The sequence below is a fragment of the Dermacentor variabilis genome, chromosome 9, assembly GCF_050947875.1.
Source record: "Dermacentor variabilis isolate Ectoservices chromosome 9, ASM5094787v1, whole genome shotgun sequence".
Classification (NCBI taxonomy): Eukaryota; Metazoa; Arthropoda; class Arachnida; order Ixodida; family Ixodidae; genus Dermacentor; species Dermacentor variabilis.
The window spans coordinates 129,336,235-129,357,466 of NC_134576.1; the positions used below are offsets into that span (position 1 = coordinate 129,336,235).

Below are 21,232 nucleotides of genomic sequence, written 5' to 3' on the forward strand. Positions count from 1 at the left end.
CTGCAGCAACGAAACGCGAGCGCTAACTTCAGCTGATTTTGATACACAAAGTGATTACATATATATGCATGAGGAAAGAACGAGAGACACTCGAATAAATATTACACACACCACAAGTATCGTGCTCTAAGCCACACTGCAGTCATCCCTGTCCTGTGCGCCAGATAGACAGACAGATCACTGGCACCCGATTTCCGCACGGGATCACAACACGGGACACGTGCGACGCAGTTAACGCGAATTACAAGGCTTACGCCGCTCCTGCAGGGTTTGTTGTCTGAAACGTTTGAACTTAGCGGGTGGCCAAATATGCGGCCCTCTGCCCCGAACAGGTCCGCGCCAGCACCTGCTCGCAGCGTCACAAGTTCACGGTGTACACGGACTCCGGAGAGCCTTGTCGCATCTACCGGGGCTGCCGCGTCTCTTCCAAGTGCAAGGCTCACTTCTCGGGGAAAAGCGAGGACCCGGTCACGTCGTCCATCATGTTCATGCCTTACATCAATGGGGTAAGTGTGGTCGCGCGTGTATTACTTCTTCAAGACATACACCGCGTGCTCTAGTTAAACACGGAGCAATTTCTTAACCCTATAACCGACGCCATGAGCGTCCCGCCGATGCGTACCAAATTCGCCGAGGACGAGCGCTGTTTGTCCACGCGGCAGGTTTCGATTCCTTTAATTGCCGTCAACGTGTCTCCCGCGTCGGCCTGCTTACCCCATTGCCTTAAAGCTGAGATTCGCCGCTGGAGCATGTTATCACGTAGTCTACATTTGATTTGCTGTCACGCGTTGAGAAAATATTATTGAAGCCTTTCATGCATTTAACAAAACTCGTTGAAAAAAAAAAAGCTGCCTTTCTCAAAGCATTGTTATTTATTATTTTCATTGCACGCAAGAAAGAAAGCCTACATTGAACATTTTTCATTTCATTGAGTTATCTGCTTGCTAAAGCTCGGGGAAGCAAGAGATAATTATGGTAGATTTCTTTTTTTTTCTTCCCGTGTTTTTGCAAACAGTATTTTGCTAGTTAAATGGCTAAAGAAAGAAAAAAAATAGAAAGCAAAGCCTAATGCGATCACGAAACCAACTGAAGGTTGTCCGCAACCACCTGGAAAATGTCCATATCGTAATTAGTAGAGATTATTCAACTGATTATAAAAAGTATAATGACTATACTTGGTCAAGCGAAAATTTTTATGCAAAGAGATATTAACAAAATTAATTACTGGTGCACACGATGGCGCATGCAATTAAACCTGAAGAGAACATCTTTCATAGAATTCACTCGAAAAAATCAAGCTCATAAGACTTCTTACACCATTGATGACGTAGCAATAATTAGGGTCGCAGAGGACACGTATCAACGAGTTTACGCATAATTTCAATTGACAGCATCATGTTGACTACGCGATAGGTAAAACAGGTCAGACATTCAGGTTTCTTAGCCGAAATGCAAAGACGTTTACTATAATCTCGAAGGAGCTAGTTTACAAAACATTTCATGAGATCTATCCATTACTACGCGTGCGTAATAGCTAAATTAGAAAGGGCGCAGAACGTAGCAGCTCGCTTTGTCTCTGGACAATATGACGAAAAGTTCAGTGGAACCAACACAGACAACGTTCTGACCATCGTCGTCGTGCACTTCACGTGAAATTTTTTTTCGCAATATTTACTATTTTACTGTTGGCACCTGAAGGGATAAGTATTTGAGAGAACTATATATTATCATTCTAACTGAGTTGACCGCAAATTCAAAGTACGCGAATACTCCCGTAACGCGAAACTATTTCGTATGCCCTCCTTTCCGAAAACGATTCGCGAGTGAAATCGGTTGCGTCCTTCTGTTATAGTTGCTTCTAATAATGATTCCTTTTCCTTGGTTAACTAACTGATTCATCTCTATTTTCGGCAAGCTAGGAATGACTCTTTGCGGTTTGGAGTGTCACTTTGCATTTGTTGCTCATAGATGTATAATCTTGTCGATGATTCTAACTTACACTTCCTTTTTTTCCCCTCTTCTTTTGCTTGTGCCGTTTTGTTGTGCTGCCTCGTCCGCTAAAGTGATGCTCACTGTCGCCACTGTCTCCGTGTATCCGAGCGATATAATTTTAACTGACACTTTTACACCCACTGTAGCGACTCTTTGCGCAGTGGGGGCAGAACGAACGAACGACCGAACGAGCGAGCGAGCGAGCGAACGAACGAACGAACGAACGAACGAACGAACGAACGAACGAACGCACGCACGAACGAACGAACGAACGAACGAACGAACGAACGAACGAACGAACGAACGAACGAACGAACGAACGAACGAACGAACGAACGAACGAGCGAGCGAGCGAGCGAACGAACGAACGAACGAACGAACGAACGAACGAACGAACGAACGAACGAACGAACGAACGAACGAACGAACGAACGAATAAACAAATAAATATCATCTTGCGCAGGTATTTTGCCTCGCATGCGGCGGACGGTGCCGCCTTTAGGTGTTTGACGAGCTTGCTATTATAGATTGCGCGCTCATACGCTGGACATGTTACGGGGACCACGAGTACAATAAGTACATTAAAGTACATTAAAGGGCACAAGTATCCGAGATGAGTCGGCGCTAAGGATTCGCGCGATGCCACCCGCTATCGGTGGCCAGATTGGAAAGTCTTGCTCGCTTGCTCTGTCGCCGCAGGTGTCGGATTTCTGCGACAAAGACGGCGACAGGAAGCACAACGCCCACGCTCCTAACAAGCACAACCACCTTTGTGAGCGCAAGTCCACCTGGGAAGTGATCAGCGCCAATGAGGATTTCAAGGGGTGAGCGGACCATTCTGTCGTTCTCGGGCGACTATTATAGAGCCAGACGAGTTTTTTTTTATACTTTAGGAGTGTCGAAGTGAAAGAAAAAGTGTATGTATGGGAAGTGTGGGAAGTCGGTCACGTGGTAGAGGTGGATAGCGTATGGGAGACGCTTAGAAGAACGTTCATATGCGAATATGTATAGATATTGCAATTGACGGTGGTCTGGACCACGTTTACTACCGTTTAACATTTGTTAGCCTGTGGAATATGGTCTCCGAATGCAGATAAAGAAGTATGAGTGTCCATATATATATATATATATGCTTCCTTCCAACTATATATATATATATATTTGGGAGGAATTTGATTCAGTGGAGATACCACCAGTCACAGAGGCATTACGTCATCAAGGAGTACAGGACGCTTACCTAAATATCTTAGAAAATATTTACAAAGGCTTCACAGCTAGCCCACAAGACAAGTAGGAAGATACCTGTAAAGAAGACACAATCTCTCCAATACTATTATCTGCAAGCTTGGAAGAAGTATTCAAGCAAATTGGGACGGCTTAGGAGCATGGAACAACGGCGAATATCTCAGCAACTTTGGTTTTGCAGATGACATTGTCCTGTTCAGCAACATTGGGGACGAGTTACAACAAATGATTGAGGACCTTAACAGAGAGAGTCTAAGAGTGGGGTTGAATATTAATAGGCAGAAAACAAAGATAATGATCAATAGCTCTGCAAGCGAACGAGAGTTGCCAGTCAGACTCTAAAGTCTGCGAAGGAATACGTTTACCTAGGTCAATTACTCACAGGGGAACCTGATCATGAGGGGGAAATTTACAGAAGAATAAAATTGGGTTGGAATGCATACGGGAGGTATACTCAGCTCCTTGCTGGAAGCTTATCATTATCACTAAAAAGAAAGGCGTACAATCAGTGCATTCTACCGGTGCTAACATATGGAGCGGAAACTCGGAGACGGGCAAAGAAGCTCGAAAACAAGTTAAGGACCGCACAAAGAGCGATGGAAGGAAGAATGATAGGCGGAACGTTAAAAGACAGGAAGAGAGCGGTGTGGATCAGAGAACAAACAGGCATACCCGATATTATAATTGACATTAATAAAAATAAATGGAGCTGGGCAGGTCATCTAATGCGTAGGTTAGACAACCGGAGGACCATTAGGAATACAGAATGGGTGCCAAGAGAAGGAAAATGCAGTTGAAGACGGCAAAGGACCAGGGGGGTTCTGAAATTAAGAAATTCGCAGGCAGAAGTTGGAACAGGTTGTCGCAGCACAGGGCTAATTGGATATCGGAGGGTATATATATATATATATATATATATATATATATATATATATATATATATATATATATATATATATATATATATATATATATATATATAGTCCAACTGACGGTGGTCGGCTCCGGACCCCCGCATTCCCTTTGCTTCTTGAAGAGGCAGGACGTGTATCAAGTGAGCTCCTGAGCAACACTTTGCAACGAGGTGAACGCGGTTTAAATCATGGATGCGGGACATCAAAGAGTTGCGACGAAATGCTGACGCATTTCTTTCGCATTTACTGCGAAATTGCCTCTGAACGTTTTTTTTTTCTTTAAGAGGTACTGACACGATACTTTCGAGTATTCTTTTTCTGTTTTGCCTTAACTGTAGCTCACAGCAAGACGCAGCATATGGGGAGACCAAGCGAGCCAGAGCGAGTGTCGAAACGTCGCAGTGTCCTGCTCTCACGTGACCGCATGCCGTGTCTTGACGTCACGACAGGGAATCTTCCTGGGAATTAAACCGAAACTGACTGTAGAAAACCTCATATATAAATTGTTTCCTGCGCTCTGACGCTTGTCACTATTCTTTCTTTGTTTAAAAGGCCTAGGATTTTCATTGAACGCAAGCAATGAATTGTAATAAATATACTGTCATGACCCCTTTATAAACATTGACAGTAACTTAAGTATCCTTACGTGGTTTGAATGTGAAAGCATAATGACTTCTCTAAGTTGTTATCTTACGTTAAAACTCTACCTTAATCCACCTTGCTCTAATTTGTACTAACCTTTATACCCCGTAAGCAACCTTAATCCACTTTTATGTACACTAATCCTCCTCAAGCCACTTCAAGCACTTCAAGCACCTTAATCCACTTTAATTAACATTAATCCAACTTAATCAACTTTAATCCACCTTAGTTCACTTTAATCTACCTTATTCCAATTTTGGGAGTGGGCCATGTCGATTTTTTGGGTGGGGGCCTCGGCGTTCGTCCGACACCGTGGCTGTTCACGGTCAGATTTAGCAGATACAGTGCCGGGAATGTGACGTCATTAGCTGGTCACGCGGGCTTTGGTACCATCGGATGTCAACGTGGGACGGACGTCGGATTCTTCGCTTCATGGGGCACATCAGACGTTCTCCTTGAAAAGAATTTGTGCTGCTTACCGTTGGTTTGCTCCTGATCAACTTTCGCAGCAAGATCACATTTGAGGGTCAGGCTTGTTCAGCATAACATTTCTGATACCTGCAGCCCGGTTTCCCCAGAAGAAAGAAGAGCCGGCAGTGGCCACGCCCTGTGGAAACCGATGTTATGCGACGCAGTGTCCGCGGAGCCTACCAAGTTAACGAAACGAGGAGAGGAGATAGACGTAGGCAGCTGTTTCATAACCTACATGAGGCGCATGTCATGAACTATCATTCATGTTTGTCATACACTCTTGTCATACTATGCCAGTTTTGGTACATACCAATTAGTTAATGGAAACAAGACGTAGGCGTCTAAATAGATATATAGATACTGTCAAAGTGGCAAATGATCGCCAAGAAATGTTTCGCATTGATTTAAAATCGAATTTGCCTTCGTCTTCCGTCTTCACGATTCAACACCTCCCCCTACCCCTTCCTATGGGATCGGGAGGGTGGTACTTGCAGTTGACAAAACACGGCAAATGCAAACTGAAATTTCGTGATTCTAACTTCTCCTATTGTGATTAGCAGTGTTAAAACAAAGAACGTCACTGAAGCCAGCGTTTCGGCAAGAGGACATGTCAAAACGTTAGCTACAGCGACATCCCCTTTTTTCAGCACTGTTAATCACTTGAAGCCTTGATCTTCCTATGAACCTGTCCCTTGCTTTGCAAGTCTCTTGTTGTCTTTCTGTCTCGCTATTGCGCGGGTCGTCATCCAAATATTTCATCGCCGTATTCTGTGCCTTCTTTTTTTTTTTCTTTCAGACTTCCTCCTGCCGATCTCTCAAAGGCAGTCGACGTCAGGTTCATCGAAGTCCAGAAACGTAGAGGCACCGTCGGCAGGGTGATCTTCGCCCTGGACGTTTCTGGCAGTATGTCGGTAAGTGCGACCAATGCCAGAACATGCGGCTACTACTGACTCTCGAACAGGAGAGATACTGATTTATAAATCGCGGCATTTTAGAACCCCTCGCTAAATGCATGACATGGGAGTGCTTTCTTTTATTTATACGTACTGCAACCCTAAGAGGGTTATCGCAGGAGTGGGGTATAAAATCAAGGATGCCACACACACATCAAAAGGGGTTACACTATTCAAAGATACAAAGCAAAGCACCAGTATAAGGACTATGTTGAGAAAGAAAAGAAAATGGTGTCAATACGCACATATATGCATATAAACAGAGTGAATAATAGATTGTTTTAGGAATCATGGGCATCAACCAGTGATTGCCTTAACACAATTATCAAATATCAATTGTAGTATGTTAGAGAGAAGTTGGTTGCCGATCAGGGAAAGAAAATATATTTGAATTTGTCAGTGCGGGCGTACAGGGGTGTCATATTTAAAGGGTGAAAATTCCGTGTGGTTGACGCTTTAGCGAACTTAATGCATTCCAAGGACGAGCAACGTTCATAGTTAACAGTGGTGTGAAACATTTTAAGACTTTCTACATTACACCGCTCTAGTCAGCGAAAATAGGGAAGGTTAGAAGAGGTCAGAATGTCAGTGAAAGCACTTTGTTTTTCGTTTGAGAGCTTTGACTGTCGCCAGCTTTCGCTGCCATTCCATCTTCACAGAGTGGAATGGCATGGCATGGGCAAGAACCTTATTTTGGTCCAGAGAAACTATAGCCCAAGGGCAAAAGCCCGCAGGCTAAGTCGGTGGCTCCACCCACGTAGGCGCCGGTAGGCCAGAGGCTTTCCCGATGTCGTGAGCTCTCCGGACGGCGAGGAGTTGATCTTGGAGGACTTCGCTGGATATGCGCCGACTCCAGTCCTCCTCACTGTTCATATCCGAAGCCCGGTTGTCATATTTTAGCCATGCTTAGGGGGGTATGAGGCATTGCAGATGATAGTTTTTGTGCCATTGGACAAGAAGACACGTTTTTTTCAAGCCCGTCGGCGTACGAGCGACCTAAAGCTATCGCCTTAAAATTCTTGTAGCTTGACCCCATCCAGCGATGGTGTAGCAGGCTATTCGTGTGCTACTGCAATTTTTGAAGAGCTCCGACCTCAATGACCGACTGTAGTCCTGCCGTGCGTCATATACAATGTGCGTGCAGCGCTATCTCAATTATTCCTCTCTCCATTCCTACTTTCCCTTACCCCTTGTGTAGGGTAAGAAACCGGACGCTCGTATGGTATACCGATCTGGGTTTCCTCTGTTTGCTTTCTTTCTTTTTTTTCTGTCTCTCTCTCACACACACATTTACTCATACGAGATAAACAGATGGATGATATAAGCCTCATATGATATTTTTATATGGTACGCATGGTTCTTATTAGATGTAGGGGTTAGGATTCAAATCTTTTTCGTTTTTTTTTTTCAAGTATGAAGTTATCGCAATAGCGAACTCGCTCTTTCCTGGTGTATGCTACCGCTGATGTGACTCTCTTTTACGAAAAGAACCCGCCGCATGTGGCCACTCATTGCTTAGTTTGTTGTCGTTCAGGCCAACAACCGCATCGGGCACCTCAGAGAAGCGGCGAGCCACTACATCCGGATCATCGTACCAGAAGGCTTGGAAGTGGGCCTGGTCACCTTCAGCGACGGGGCCCACGTGGAAGCTCCACTGACATCCGTACAAGGGCCTACGCGGCAACAGCTGGTTGCGAGCGTACAGCGGCTCCGCGAGGGCGGCTATACGTGCATCGGGTGCGCCTTGAGGCAGGCCTTGCAGGTAAGCATGCAGGAAGGGTGCCTATATTTGCAGTGATGCCGGTCACCCGCTCGAGATAAAATTGTGAAGTAGTTAATAATAATAATATTAGGGGTTTTACGTGCCAAAACCACTTTCTGATTATGAGGCACGCCGTAGTGGAGGACTCCGGAAATTTTGACCACCTGGGGTTCTTTAACGTGCACCTAAATATAAGCACACGGGTGTTTTCGCATTTCGCCCCCATCGAAATGCGGCCGCCGTGGCCGGGATTCGATCCCGCGACCTCGTGCTCAGCAGCCCAACACCATAGCCACTGAGCAACCACGGCGGGTATGTGAAGTAGTTGAACAGAAGCTTACATATATATATATATATATATATATATATATATATATATATATATATATATATATATATATATATATATATATATATATATAGCTTTTCTACAGCATTGTGCAATGTTTTGCGCACATTGAACGAAGAAAAGGAAAGGACACAAAGACCAGCGCAGACTGAGAACTGAATTTTCATTCCTGCAAACAACACATGTATACCCTCGAAACCTGCCACATGATCACCAAGCATGGGCAACAAAGCAACCGTTCCACATGATAGCATCTCTCATAAAATGCATCCTAATCGATGCACTATCGTCTAAAATTGCACAAGATTTCACTATCACACAAAGCGACAGACGGATGGCTAACACGTGCTCCCTGTAGTTTAGACATGTGCCAAGCTTCTACAATCTCTCTTGTTGTCCGATTAGGACTAACGTACAAAATAGCGGTTTGGTCAAACAGTGGTCAAACAAATGAAGTCAAACCAACTGGCCCGCCTTTCAGTCTTTTCGTAATTCCTAGAGCTCCGAGCTATAGTGAGCGCGCTGCGGCCACGTCGGCCTGACAGAAGAGCACATCTTTCCGGAGCGTGTGTAAACCCGCAAACAAAATTGCTTCAGCCAGAAGCAACAGCCGTACATGCGCATATCTCTCGTGGATCCGCGCATGGATGGGTGTGTGTTACTTCTCTCAGCGTCATGTGTTCTTGCGTTTCGATCTTTTGCATCACCCAGATGTTCAAAGAAAACGACCAATCCGCGGCCGGCTCTGTCATCATTCTAATGACCGACGGCGGAGAGAATAGGAGGCCATACATCGACGACGTCATGCATGAACTGATCGCCGCTCAGGTGGTGGTCAACACCATCGCCTTCGGCACGGAGGCCGAGAAGAAGCTGGAAGAGCTTGCCCTGCGCACTGGAGGCAAGCCGTTCGCGCTCCGTGACGGTGAGTCCAGCGCAGCCATCGCCTTGGAGTCCGCCTTCCTGGACTCAACCACTGCCATGTTGGACGACGATGAGAAGCCGGTTGTGGTGAGCTGGCAGTATGCTTCGTAGGTTTATTGTGAAGGTTGCGTTTGCGTAGGAGAACGTATAGCGCAAGAGACAAACTCAAAGCAAGATGAATTCGGCGCAAGACGAATGAGAAAGATAAATTAAAATTGGCGGGATTCAACGTCCATAAACTGCTCTGTTGGTCATAAGGGATGCCGTAACAGAGGGAGCCGGATTAACTGTGGCCGCCTGGGGTTTCTATAACCTGCACCTGAATTTACGTACACGAGGCTTCGCATCCAACCCCCTATCGAAAATGCGGCCGATGCAGCTGGGAGTCGAACCCACAGCACCCACAACATAGTGTCACAACCACTGAACCGCCGTGGCGAATAAGAATTAAATGTAATAAAAAACGTTAAATTGCGGGGTTTGAAGTCCTGAAACCACAGCGTATGTTAAGGGGGAACTCACAGCACTCACTTTCAGTAAGAACTTTATTCTGAAAGAACCAACACATATATAAACAGATAAAGAAAGACAAGAAAGATGAGCAGAAAAAGAAAAGCAAACTGATATGCAGTCGTGAGGCGAAGTGATATTACGTGTCAATCGTTGTCCTTTCTGGCGCGCTATTGAAAATTGATGAACCAAGAAGCCCAAATTCTGACATTATGAAACTTACAGTACGTTCTCGCTTACATGGTTCTCCCGGAAGATCTTCGAGCGAGCGGCCAAAATTGTGGACAAGCGAGAGTTCCCGATACTGGTCGACGCAGACCTAGGGAACTCGACCACAGTTTCGGTGCAGTCCAACAAGGCGTCCGATCTCAAGGCGGAGCTGCGCTACCCTGACGGCAAGACCTGCCAAGACTGCCTGGAGTCTGGCCCCGCGAAGAGTGGGAGCTATATCACCTTCAGGATACCCGGCGTAGCCACGGTAGGCCATGCACCAAGTGTCAAAAACACAACGAGTAAACGGGGCACCAAGAGCTCCCAGATCGGGGTAGGAGCCATTGTTGGGAAATAAAAACAATAGCGAGGAACCTCTGTGGAGTTGACGTACCGACAACGAGGATTGTCTTCATCCGGACGAAGACAAGTCTTCAATAGGGACAAGTCAGCACAAGTCAAATCAATACAAATCCCCTTGACAGGCACTTGTTTTTGTTAGGACGAAAATAAGTCAGTCAAGTCAGTGCGAAGACAAGTGCCCATAAGGGAGATATCGCCTTGCCGGGTACTTGTCTTCGTCTAGACGTAATTAAGTCCACGCATGGTACAAGTCAAGTCAGTATGAAGGCAAGTTCCCACAAGGAACAACTCAGGATAAGCCAAATTAATTGAAGTGCACTTGGCGCGGTATACTTATCTTCGTCAGGACCAAAATAAGTCCACTCATGGCACAAGTCCGAAGACAAGTCCGCACAAGGGACAAATCAAATCAACACTAAGACATGTCTTCTTGTCCAAAAGTTGGCTCCAGAGACGTATCTCGTTCTACCACTGTTGATCAACGTTGCCTGCAGTCATTTTAGTAGTAAACTTTTGAGTTCATAAAGGTTGCCATGTTTCGGTGTCGATATTCACTGCTGTGCCTTTGTCGTCGGGCTAGCGGTCATTGTTTCGACTGGCGACATCATCATCATCATCATCAACATCATCATCATCATCATCATCATCATCATCAGCCTGGTTACGCCCACTGCAGGGCAAAGGCCTCTCCCATACTTCTCCAACAACCCCGGTCATGTACTAATTGTGGCCATGCCGTCCCTGCAAACTTCTTAATCTCATCCGCCCACCTAACTTTCTGCCGCCCCCTGCTACGCTTCCCTTCCCTTGGGATCCAGTCCGTAACCCTTAATGACCATCGGTTATCTTCCCTCCTCATTACATGTCCTGCCCATGCCCATTTCTTTTTCTTGATTTCAACTAAGATGTCATTAACTCGCGTTTGTTCCCTCACCCAATCTGCTCTTTTCTTATCCCTTAACGTTACACCTATCATTCTTCTTTCCATAGCTCGTTGTGTCGTCCTCAATTTGAGTAGAACCCTTTTCGTAAGCCTCCAGGTTTCTGCCCCGTAGGTGAGTACTGGTAAGACACAGCTATTATATACTTTTCTCTTGAGGGATAACGGCAACCTGCTGTTCATGATTTGGGAATGCCTGCCAAACGCACTCCAGCCCATTCTTATTCTTCTGATTATTTCCGTCTCATGATCCGGATCCGCCGTCACTACCTGCCCTAAGTAGATGTATTCCCTTACGACTTCCAGTGCCTCGCTGCCTATTGTAAATTGCTGTTCTCTCCCGAGACTGTTAAGCATTACTTTAGTTTTCTGCATATTAATTTTTAGACCCACTCTTCTGCTTTGCCTCTCCAGGTCAGTGAGCATGCATTGCAATTGGTCCCCTGATTTACTAAGCAAGGCAATATCATCAGCGAATCGCAAGTTACTAAGGTATTCTCCATTAACTTTTATCCCCAATTCTTCCCAATGCAGGTCTCTGAATACCTCCTGTAAACACGCTGTGAATAGCATTGGAGATATCGTATCTCCCTGCCTGACGCCTTTCTTTATTGAGATTTTGTTGCTTGCTTTATGGAGGACTACGGTGGCTGTGGAGCCGCTATAGATATCTTCCAGTATTTTTACATATGGCTCATCTACACCCTGATTCCGTAATGCCTCCATGACTGCTGAGGTTTCGACTGAATCAAACGCGTTCTCGTAATCAATGAAAGCTATATATAAGGGTTGGTTATATTCTGCACATTTCTCTATCACTTGATTGATAGTGTGAATATGGTCTATTGTTGAGTAGCCTTTACGGGATCCTGCCTGGTCCTTTGGTTGACAGAAGTCTAAGGTGTTCCTGATTCTATTTGCAATTACCTTAGTAAATACTTTGTAGGCAACGGACAGTAAGCTGATCGGTCTATAATTTTTCAAGTCTTTGGCGTCCCCTTTCTTATGGATTAGGATTATGTTAGCGTTCTTCCAAGATTCCGGTACGCTCGAGGTCATGAGGCATTGCGTATACAGGGTGGCCAGTTTCTCTAGAACAATCTGTCCACCATCCTTAAACAAATCTGCTGTTACCTGATCCTCCCCAGCTGCCTTCCCCCTTTGCATATCTCCTAAGGCTTTCTTTACTTCTTCCGGCGTTACCTTCGGGATTTCGAATTCCTCTAGACTATTTTCTCTTCCATTATCGTCGTGGGTGCCACTGGTACTGTATAAATCTCTATAGAACTCCTCAGCCACTTGAACTATCTCATCCATATTAGTAATGATATTGCCGGCTTTGTCTTTTAACGCATACATCTGATTCTTGCCAATTCCTAGTTTCTTCTTCACTGTTTTTAGGCTTCCTCTGCTCCTGAGAGCATGTTCAATTCTATCCATATTATACTTCCTTATGTCAGCTGTCTTACGCTTGTTGATTAACTTCGAAAGTTCTGCCAGTTCTATTCTAGCTGTAGGGTTAGATGCTTTCATACATTGGCGTTTCTTGATCAGATCTTTCGTCTCCTGCGATAGTTTGCTGGTATCCTGCCTAACGGAGTTACCACCGACTTTCATTGCACACTCCTTAATGATGCCCACAAGATTGGGAGACTGGCGACAGGATTGTCCAAATTTTTTTTTGTTTTCCGTCGACAGCCGGGCACCTGGACCTTGGTGGTGTCCCAAAATACACTCGGAAGGGGTGAGGCTAACGTCCACGTCCGCGCCACATCCTTGGCGGGCAGTCGTGGCACAGAGCCTGTGCTGGTGCGTGCTTTCCTGAAGCAAACCGAGGTGAACAGCGCTACCGAGGCTGTCATCTACGCGGAGGTCACCAAGGGCACACAAGTGGTTCTCCACGCCAAGGTCACGGCTACCGTCATCAGGCCCAGGATGCCTTACGAGGTCGATGTGGAGCTATTCGACGATGGCCTTGGTACGTTACCGACTGCGTTTAGACAGTGCTGTAAATGAACAGGAAGACAAGCGAAAAAAGAGGCTTACGCGAGGGAAGACGCAAGCGCACAAGACGACCGCGTGGTCAGAACCTGAACGAAGTGGTTACGAAGCGTATTTTTTTTCGCAATCTTTCCTGTTCATTTACAAGTATGTACCAACTCTCCCAGCAGAAAAACAAAATACGCGTATGTACAAACTTCATGTTCATAAACAAGAACCATATGACGTTGCTAGTGCGCAGGAGCATGGGCATGTGCAAAAGAAGAACAACAAATTACGCAACTCCTGTTCGAAGAACGTTAATTCGTGGTCGCCGTAATTTCCGCCTCAGCCAGGTTTGCTATACGAGGATAAGAACTACCTAGGACCAGTATGTAAGTATAGGACGAGACGAGTGTAGAATCTCGCGATTCTGCCACAACCACTTGGTGCGCGGTAGGCAACGGTAGACACCTATCTTCGCGACGTCATGGTCTGGGGAAGTTATACTGAAGTGTGGGAACACTTCACCATCATCGTCATTTATTGGTCCTTAAAGACCCCTGGAAGGGGCATTACATAAGGGGGGGGGGGCGGAACATTGAACACAACAACTGTTGTTAACTGTCTGGGTGCGGCAGCCTTTCCAAAGCATTCATTTATGTATGCAATGACGGAAGTTATAGCTCTCATGCGCTATACTCAATTTAACGATCGTCCACGCCGTGCCTGATCTGTACTTTTCCAATGCTACAATCGCAAAGTTCTTACGAATAAGCTTCCGCCTCTTTTATTCATTCATTTTTTTGCCACGTTGGGCTGAAGTATACTCGCGTCATTACCCCTCCCCCCCCCCCCCCCCATTTGAAGCCGAATTTTCAAAAATAGTGTTCTCATAGTATTTCTTCGGTATTTCTCAGTCTTAAGAGAAATGTCCGACCCTGGTCGTAGTAGGGAGCGTCTGATACAGTCGCGAGTTCACTAGTACAGTCGGCGTCAAAAGTTTACAGGCCGCAGCATTCGAGAAAGTATTAAAAATTTTTAGCAGTATAAACGTAGCCCGTGAAACCGTGTCGGTGCTCTTTGCCCATACTTGGCCCGTGCGCCACAAAACAGCAAATTTGCCATCAGTAAAACCGCAAAACAAGAGACTGTCTACCACATTCTGCTCAAGTACGTATAGTACTACAGTACATGCTGGAAACCCGAATACCAGGCTGCATGCCAGCCTACAAAAGTATTAGCTTTTTGTCGGGTCCCACGGCCCGTAAAGTTTTTCACTCGTACTGCACATAAATCGAGCGTTCATGAATCGTACCGTATAGGCTCGTGTAAGGGCCACACTTCTTTTTTTTTTTCACAATTCTGACGAGGTGCGGCTCTTACACGGGACCGAACCTTTTGGTCAAAAGGGTGCCGCCACGGCTGGCGACTTGTGCACATCCTGGATCCCTGGACGTACCATTGCGTCAGAGGTCACCGTGTAGCTGTCGCCATCTAGTAGGGGCGCGCGGATGTACGCAGCGTGCGAGAATTCGCCGATGCGCGTGCGCGTATCACGAGTGTGGCCCTTACACGAGTCTGTACGGTATCTGCCTCGAAACGCGCAGTCACTTAAGTGGACCTTCTTGATCCTATAGGCGCCGACGTGACAGCCAACGACGGCATCTACAGCAGCTACTTCACGCAGTTCGACGGCGTTGGCCGCTACTCCGTCTCTGCTCGTGTCGTCAGCAGCAACGACTCCGTCATTGCGCGAGGGCGGAAGGCATCTGGAGGTCTTCCCGCGCCTCAGCTAATGGGTGAGTATGTTCTACATTGTAGAGAAGCCGCGTGAATACTTAGTAGCGCATCTGTTGCCGTTGGAACGAGTTCTCAGTAGTACTGAAATTTGAGCCCGTTATTAATTATTCATTGTTAATGCTCAGCTCACACAAAAGACGAACGACACGGGCAAGTTCCTATACTTGTTGCTGTTTTTAAGTTACTTTCAATCGTTCTGCTCATGCTTATTGAAATGAACTGGGTGCATATGTGCCATTATTTCCAGAAATAAACTGAGTTGCTAGTAAACAGACCGCGCCTGTTCTTGACTTGCCTAAGTCTCGTTTTTTTTTTGTGTGTGTGCACGCAGCAATTTAACAATGACTAACCGGGACGTTCTTCCTGTTGTGAATAGTTCAGCAAACCAATTCTAAATAAATCAGTTACTAATTAATTTCACCGAATGAATATTTCATTGTCTCTGTGCAAACGTACCCAACATGGTCAGGAATCAAGGTGAACAAGTTCTAACTTTCCCTGAACGCACTCCTTGAAGTGGAATGGTCTTTAACCTTTCCGAAGTTTTCCAGCACTGCGCTGTCGATACCACTTCCACCAAATGGGCACGGGGGATAAACCATAGGATATGGTTTGCACGATTTCGCTTGTATAGCTTGTATACTCAGCTTACGGCACTGCCTCGGGCTCTCGATAACAAGCGTCATCTCGCGTTGTTTTAATCCGGATAGGGGAGCCGGTCGTCGGTGTAGCCACGGCACCCACGGACGAGGCTGGAGGCATTCCGCTCGACCAGTTCGTCTACGTGGACCAGGACATCGAAGAGGCCGAGCCCCAGGTCGCGTACGGCGAAAAAGCGCCCCAGTTCGAGCGCTACGCCGAAGGGGGCTCGTTCCGGCTCGGTCACGAGATCAACGGGTCGACGATTCCTCCGGGTTCCATTCAGGACCTGAGCGTGGAGGACTCCTTCGTGGGCGACAACGGCGACCACGTGGTCCTCCTGGCCTGGACCTGCCCGGGAGCCCACTTGAACTCTGGCAACGGTGAGCAGCAGTTGAATTTACTCATTAATTTGCCCCGAAACGGCTTACGGTGCTCAAGAAATGAAATGCGACAGGGGAGCTTTAGGTATACAACACTCCATGCGTGCAATTAGTCGAGAGCATCCGTTACTCGAGAGCATACGCTTGCGACTCTGGTCCCCAAAAGGTGATACGGACGCTGATACAAGTGTCCGAGCCAAATATGACGCCAATTTCACACGAACTGCATGACGGTCGGAACGAAAGTGTGCTCATTAGTTAGTCCTAAATTGACGCGTTTCATTCCAATTAAGGGCTTGTTTAAGGGCCACCTGGGGCTGCTATGCAATTAAAAGGAAACTCAACAGAAGCACTGCATCGGTAAACTTGTCTGGTTAGGCATTCTTTCAAAACTGTGTTTTCGTTAATTCTGGGGTAATAGATTAGTTATTGAGAGCTTTAACACCCTTAGCATTCTTACCGTTTACATATTACCGGGTTACCGAGCCGTGGGCGGTAGTAGCAAGGCTGTTAACATATTCTGACACTTTTGTCCAACTGCAATGCGTCCGAAAAAAAATTGGCGCCACGTGAAAGTCCTCGTCGCATGAAAAAGCCCAAAAAGGACTCCACGTTGACGATTACGTCGCATCGAACGCTTCACACCAGTTTTTGAGTAGACCGGGGTATTCAACTCTCGAAGTTCGCGAACTTTCAATGTCGTTCTCTAAGGTGACGTTTGGTGGCAGATGATTCCAGTAAATCACCGTGCGGGGTATAAATAATACCGCGTAAAGTATTTGGGTCACCTATCGGGTGTTTTTTGTGATTGACTGCTGCGAAAAGATGACTCAGCAAGAAACGAAACAGCCACGCAGTGGCGCATTCTGATAAAACCTGAACCGGAGGTGCCAGTGGGTGTTGTTGAACCCCACGGCACGCCAGTGCGTGTTCGTCAGGCCACAGGAAAACGTCCCTGTGAGCTGAAAGAACTTCTCCATAAAGAGATCTCATTGATTTCCATATGCTGGTCGTGTCACAAAGAGGGAAAAACGACTCCGTCACTAACTAACTAACTAACTAACTAACTAACTAACTAACTAACTAACTAACTAACTAACTAACTAACTAACTAACTAACTAACTAACTAACTAACTAACTAACTAACTAACTAACCAGCTAACTAACTAAGTAACTAACTAACGAACTAACTAACCAGCTAACTAACTAAGTAACTAACTAACTAACTAACTAATTAACTAACTAACCAGCTAACTAAGTAACTAACTAACGAACTAACCAACTAAGCAGCTAACTAAGTAACTAACTAACGAACTAACTAACTTAACTGACTAACAAACTAACTAACTTAACTGACTAACTTAACTGACTAAACTTGCGATGATCCAGGTCATTACCTCAATACCCGGAACCCGTTAAATTAAAATCATAGGTTCTATGCACGTGCTCAAACCACGGCCTCCCTTGCAAGGCCGCGCCACGGTTTGACACTCCGGATTAATTTTTTTGTTTTGTTTTAACCACCAGCAGTCCCTTCTCTTCCTGCTCGCGTGCAGCTTCCCGAATCGAACTCAGGGCGAGCACGCTCCTGAGCGACCTCATAAGCGACTTCGACTCGGCGTTCGAGATCCGAGACAACTCCACGGATCGCGGAGGCATCGCGTCGAGACCCGTCGGCTCCAGGCAGCGCCTGCGGTTCGCCGTCCCCGGCGAGCTGCTCGCGGTCGCGCGCAACGACTCGCGCCTGGACTTCTACTTCGCGTCCAGGGTGTGGAACGAGGCGCGACTGTCCTCCCCGGTGTCCAACGTCGCCAGGGCCACGTTCCAAAGACCGCCCCCGCCGCGGGCGGGGTCGACGACCGGGCTGCCGACGTGGGCCGTCGCGCTGATCGCTGTGGGAGTCGTGATCGCGGTGGGCGGCGCGGTCGCTGCAGCGCTCGTGATCATCAAGCGACGCAGGAGCGTCTAGTGAAGCGGGGTGACCCTGTCGAATTGCCGCGTTCACTCGAAATTAGGTCGAACGGGAATATACAAGGTCGACCCCCTGTACATATATATTGAACTCGCCGAGAAATTTAAAAAAAAAAGCAATATAATTCGAATATAGGTCCACCCATATCTTCTTTTTTTAAAAAAGAGTCACTTTGAACTTGACACACCTTTATTTATCGTTAAGCCCTATAGGGTGGCAAACTCTGGTTAAGCTCTCTGCCTTTCTCTCATTTGCATCTCTCTCTCTCTCTCTCTCTCTGGCTACTGAATCTCGCCAGTTGGCGCCACAAGCGGCATTCTCGTCGGATGCTTCTCAGGCGTCCTCGGAATCCCAGACGACGTGGCCCTTGGTGGAGGTCCATTAGTTTGGTACATTGCTAGCCTTGTTCACGAATATAGGTCGAGATTCTTCGGTCTAGAGTATAGGGCTCTAGCTCATCTTTGGTCACATTTTCACAAAAAAAAAAGGAAATACGGGTAAAGTTATATTCCGATAAATGCGGTAATTTGAGAAAAAGACGACGCAACTTCTTTTAGGCGAGAACAGACGCGAACATCTTGACGCGTTGATTTGTCTAAAATCCTGGCGCTCTGTAGTGGGCTATGCGGGGGTACTGGCACACCCCTTTGACTTCGGGGTTCTCGTGTACACGTTATTTATTGCTTTTGAAATAAACAAAAAAGACAACATCAATCAACCAATATGTATTGTTTAGTGCTCAGGATCAACTTGTCGATTTTGGTGCTTTATGCACACGCCATTGATGCACATTGTATACACGAGCTGATTATAGGGAACTGTGATTATGCATGCCATAGCAAAATGAAGCGAAGACGTTATGATTTTTTCACATTGTATAGAGGGATAGATTTGCAGAAAATACATACAAAAGACAATATTTAGAAAAAGTACTTAAATATATAGACTATGCAGAAGTAAAGAATAAAGGAAACATATTGCACAGCACAAAAATATAGTTGCAGAATGAGATAAATGTACAGTGCGAATGATGTATACACTGTAAAACCAAAGAAACACAATACTGTAATAAGACTACAAATTAGGCTATTTGCTTCTGTATGTGTATATATTCTGTGTAAATCGAAATAAAATTTCAGTTGTGAGAAAGCCGTCGTGCCCCTGCACTTCTTCGTCCTTTGTCTTAGCGCTAAGTTTTGTTTGCTGCCGTAAAAAAAAAAGTACGAATTTTTTTGACCACCCGCGGATTTTTAACGTACACCCAATGCATGCTACAACGGACCTTTTTTTTTTTTTCATTTCGCGACTCGATCGAAATGCGACCGCTGCGGCCGGCATTCGATTAGACGCCCTTCGGTTTGGCAGCGGAACGTCGCAGCAACTACGTCACCACGGCGGGTGACATGCGTCACAATCTCGACTTTCGTCACTTTCCATCCCATTCGCGCGAAACAGGAGGCGAGAATGCAGGACGCGGGCGGGCCGCTCAACGCACGGGAAGAGCGAAGCTGCGTGTACTCCTCGACGGTCCTCGCAATAGAGCTAGCTATACGGAGCGCCGTGCACTGTAGTACACTGAATTACAACCATGAACCCGAATAAGGGTGCATCTATAACTCACACCCTCGCACCCTTTATTGGGGGGAGGGGAGGGGGGTGTTAGGGTGGGAGTTATAGGTCGGCTTACGCCCTTATTCACTTTGAAGGGTGTCAATTATTTTGCAGCGTGACAGCGCGAGCGACAACGAAAGAATCTGTAGGGATAAATTCGTTTGCGACAGCGCAAGACAACAACAACAAAGAAAGGTACTCATTCTGCATATGTGCCGACCATAGGATAGGATAGGATAGGGACAACTTTAATAAAGTGCCGGCAAACGACGGTTTAATGCGTCGTGACGGTGGCCAAGCGTCGACCCGGGGTTATACCCTACTCTGCACTAGCCCAGTTGGGCCCGTTTGTAGTGGGTCATGAGGCTTGTGCTTTTCGAGCGCACCCCGGGCCTGCTGGACGGCCCATAGTTGTGAGTCCTTGTCTTTCTGCCGGCTGAAACTTTGATCGCATGCGACGGTAGTCGCCATCGCACTCGTCGCAGGAGGCCTGCGGTGCGCGATCAACACGGGGGTCGCAACGATCGCAGCAGTCGGGTCGATTTTTGGACGCTAACACAAACACACACTCAAAAAAAAAAAATGCCAAGGACACCTAAGCACTTCGTACGAGTTGTCAATGCGAAATGTCCAATTGAACGCTCTTGAGCGCTTCTTCGAGTTATGGACTCCTCGCAGGCAAGCGAGCGCGTTGAGAGGGTTGACACGTTTTGATTCGGCCTCACCGAGGCGCAGTTGTGAGAGCTTGCACGGACAAGGAACTTACGGATAATACAGGATTCTGAAAGCGACGGTGACGTGGCTCTGCGGCGATTCCCTCTCCCCTCACGCAACAGCTGGCGCGGTATGGGGACGTGACAAACCCAAAGGGTGCAGATTTTTTTTTTTTTTTTAGTGTTATAGTAACCCCGGGCATGTGGTCACAATCGAATATCAAAATAAATTGAACACATAAACTTTGAATCGTCTTCGTAGAGCCTGTATTGGAAAGCAATCGGCAGATTTAGTCGTAAATTACACTTTTCTGAAGATTGTGTTTATTTAGATGTACCACTGCTGCAGGTAGGAGTACAAAAGGTGATGAAACAGAAAGCGATCATTATAGGAGAGCGTAACAATCGAGGATGAGCAATCAAGAGTTGGAAACACCAACACGAAAGAAAAAAAAAACTTATTCGTTTGCCAAACAATGGATATGCACAAGTAAGCAGCTTCATACGTCAGTATAGCGTTTGCGATCAAACGGTCGCACATGAACGCGCGACGGTTGAGCTCTGTTGGTCTCTCTGCCAAGTTGAGCCGCCCCCGCAAGCAGCGACGGCCACGTGACGCCCACGTGACGCGCCCGAGGACAGAAGTGCCGGCGTATCATCCAGCGCGTTGTCTGACCTCTAGCAATTTGGCGGCCATCGCATGTAGCCTGTGGTACGGGTCGGGGCTCAGGCACCAGGCCAACACGTCGCGCTCGATGTCGAACACGGCCCAGCCCCCCGAAGTGTAGTTAAGGTAAGTGTCCATCTGCGAAGAGAGCATTGACCCCGTCAGTGGTGCGTTACTACCTAGTAGTT

The 21,232-nt window shown here is 46.6% G+C and overlaps 1 protein-coding gene across 4 annotated transcripts in view; it reads left to right on the plus strand.

The window, feature by feature from the left end:
- Positions 1-19,204, plus strand: part of LOC142557481 (calcium-activated chloride channel regulator 3A-1-like) — a 58,311-nt gene extending 39,107 nt beyond the window's left edge. For 3 of the 4 annotated variants that reach the window (XM_075669362.1, XM_075669360.1, XM_075669361.1), the window contains exons 5-14: positions 333-506; positions 2,692-2,816; positions 6,061-6,175; positions 7,752-7,979; positions 9,040-9,339; positions 10,019-10,240; positions 12,974-13,253; positions 14,896-15,057; positions 15,769-16,080; positions 17,638-19,204. In XM_075669362.1, the coding sequence (XP_075525477.1) occupies positions 333-506; positions 2,692-2,816; positions 6,061-6,175; positions 7,752-7,979; positions 9,040-9,339; positions 10,019-10,240; positions 12,974-13,253; positions 14,896-15,057; positions 15,769-16,080; positions 17,638-18,050 (2,331 nt within the window). In that variant the 3' untranslated portion in view covers positions 18,051-19,204. Of the gene's footprint in view, positions 1-332; positions 507-2,691; positions 2,817-6,060; positions 6,176-7,751; positions 7,980-9,039; positions 9,340-10,018; positions 10,241-12,973; positions 13,254-14,895; positions 15,058-15,768; positions 16,081-17,611 lie in introns of all 4 variants that reach the window. The other variant, XM_075669364.1, reaches the window with a different exon arrangement.
- The last annotated feature ends 2,028 nt before the right edge of the window (positions 19,205-21,232 follow it).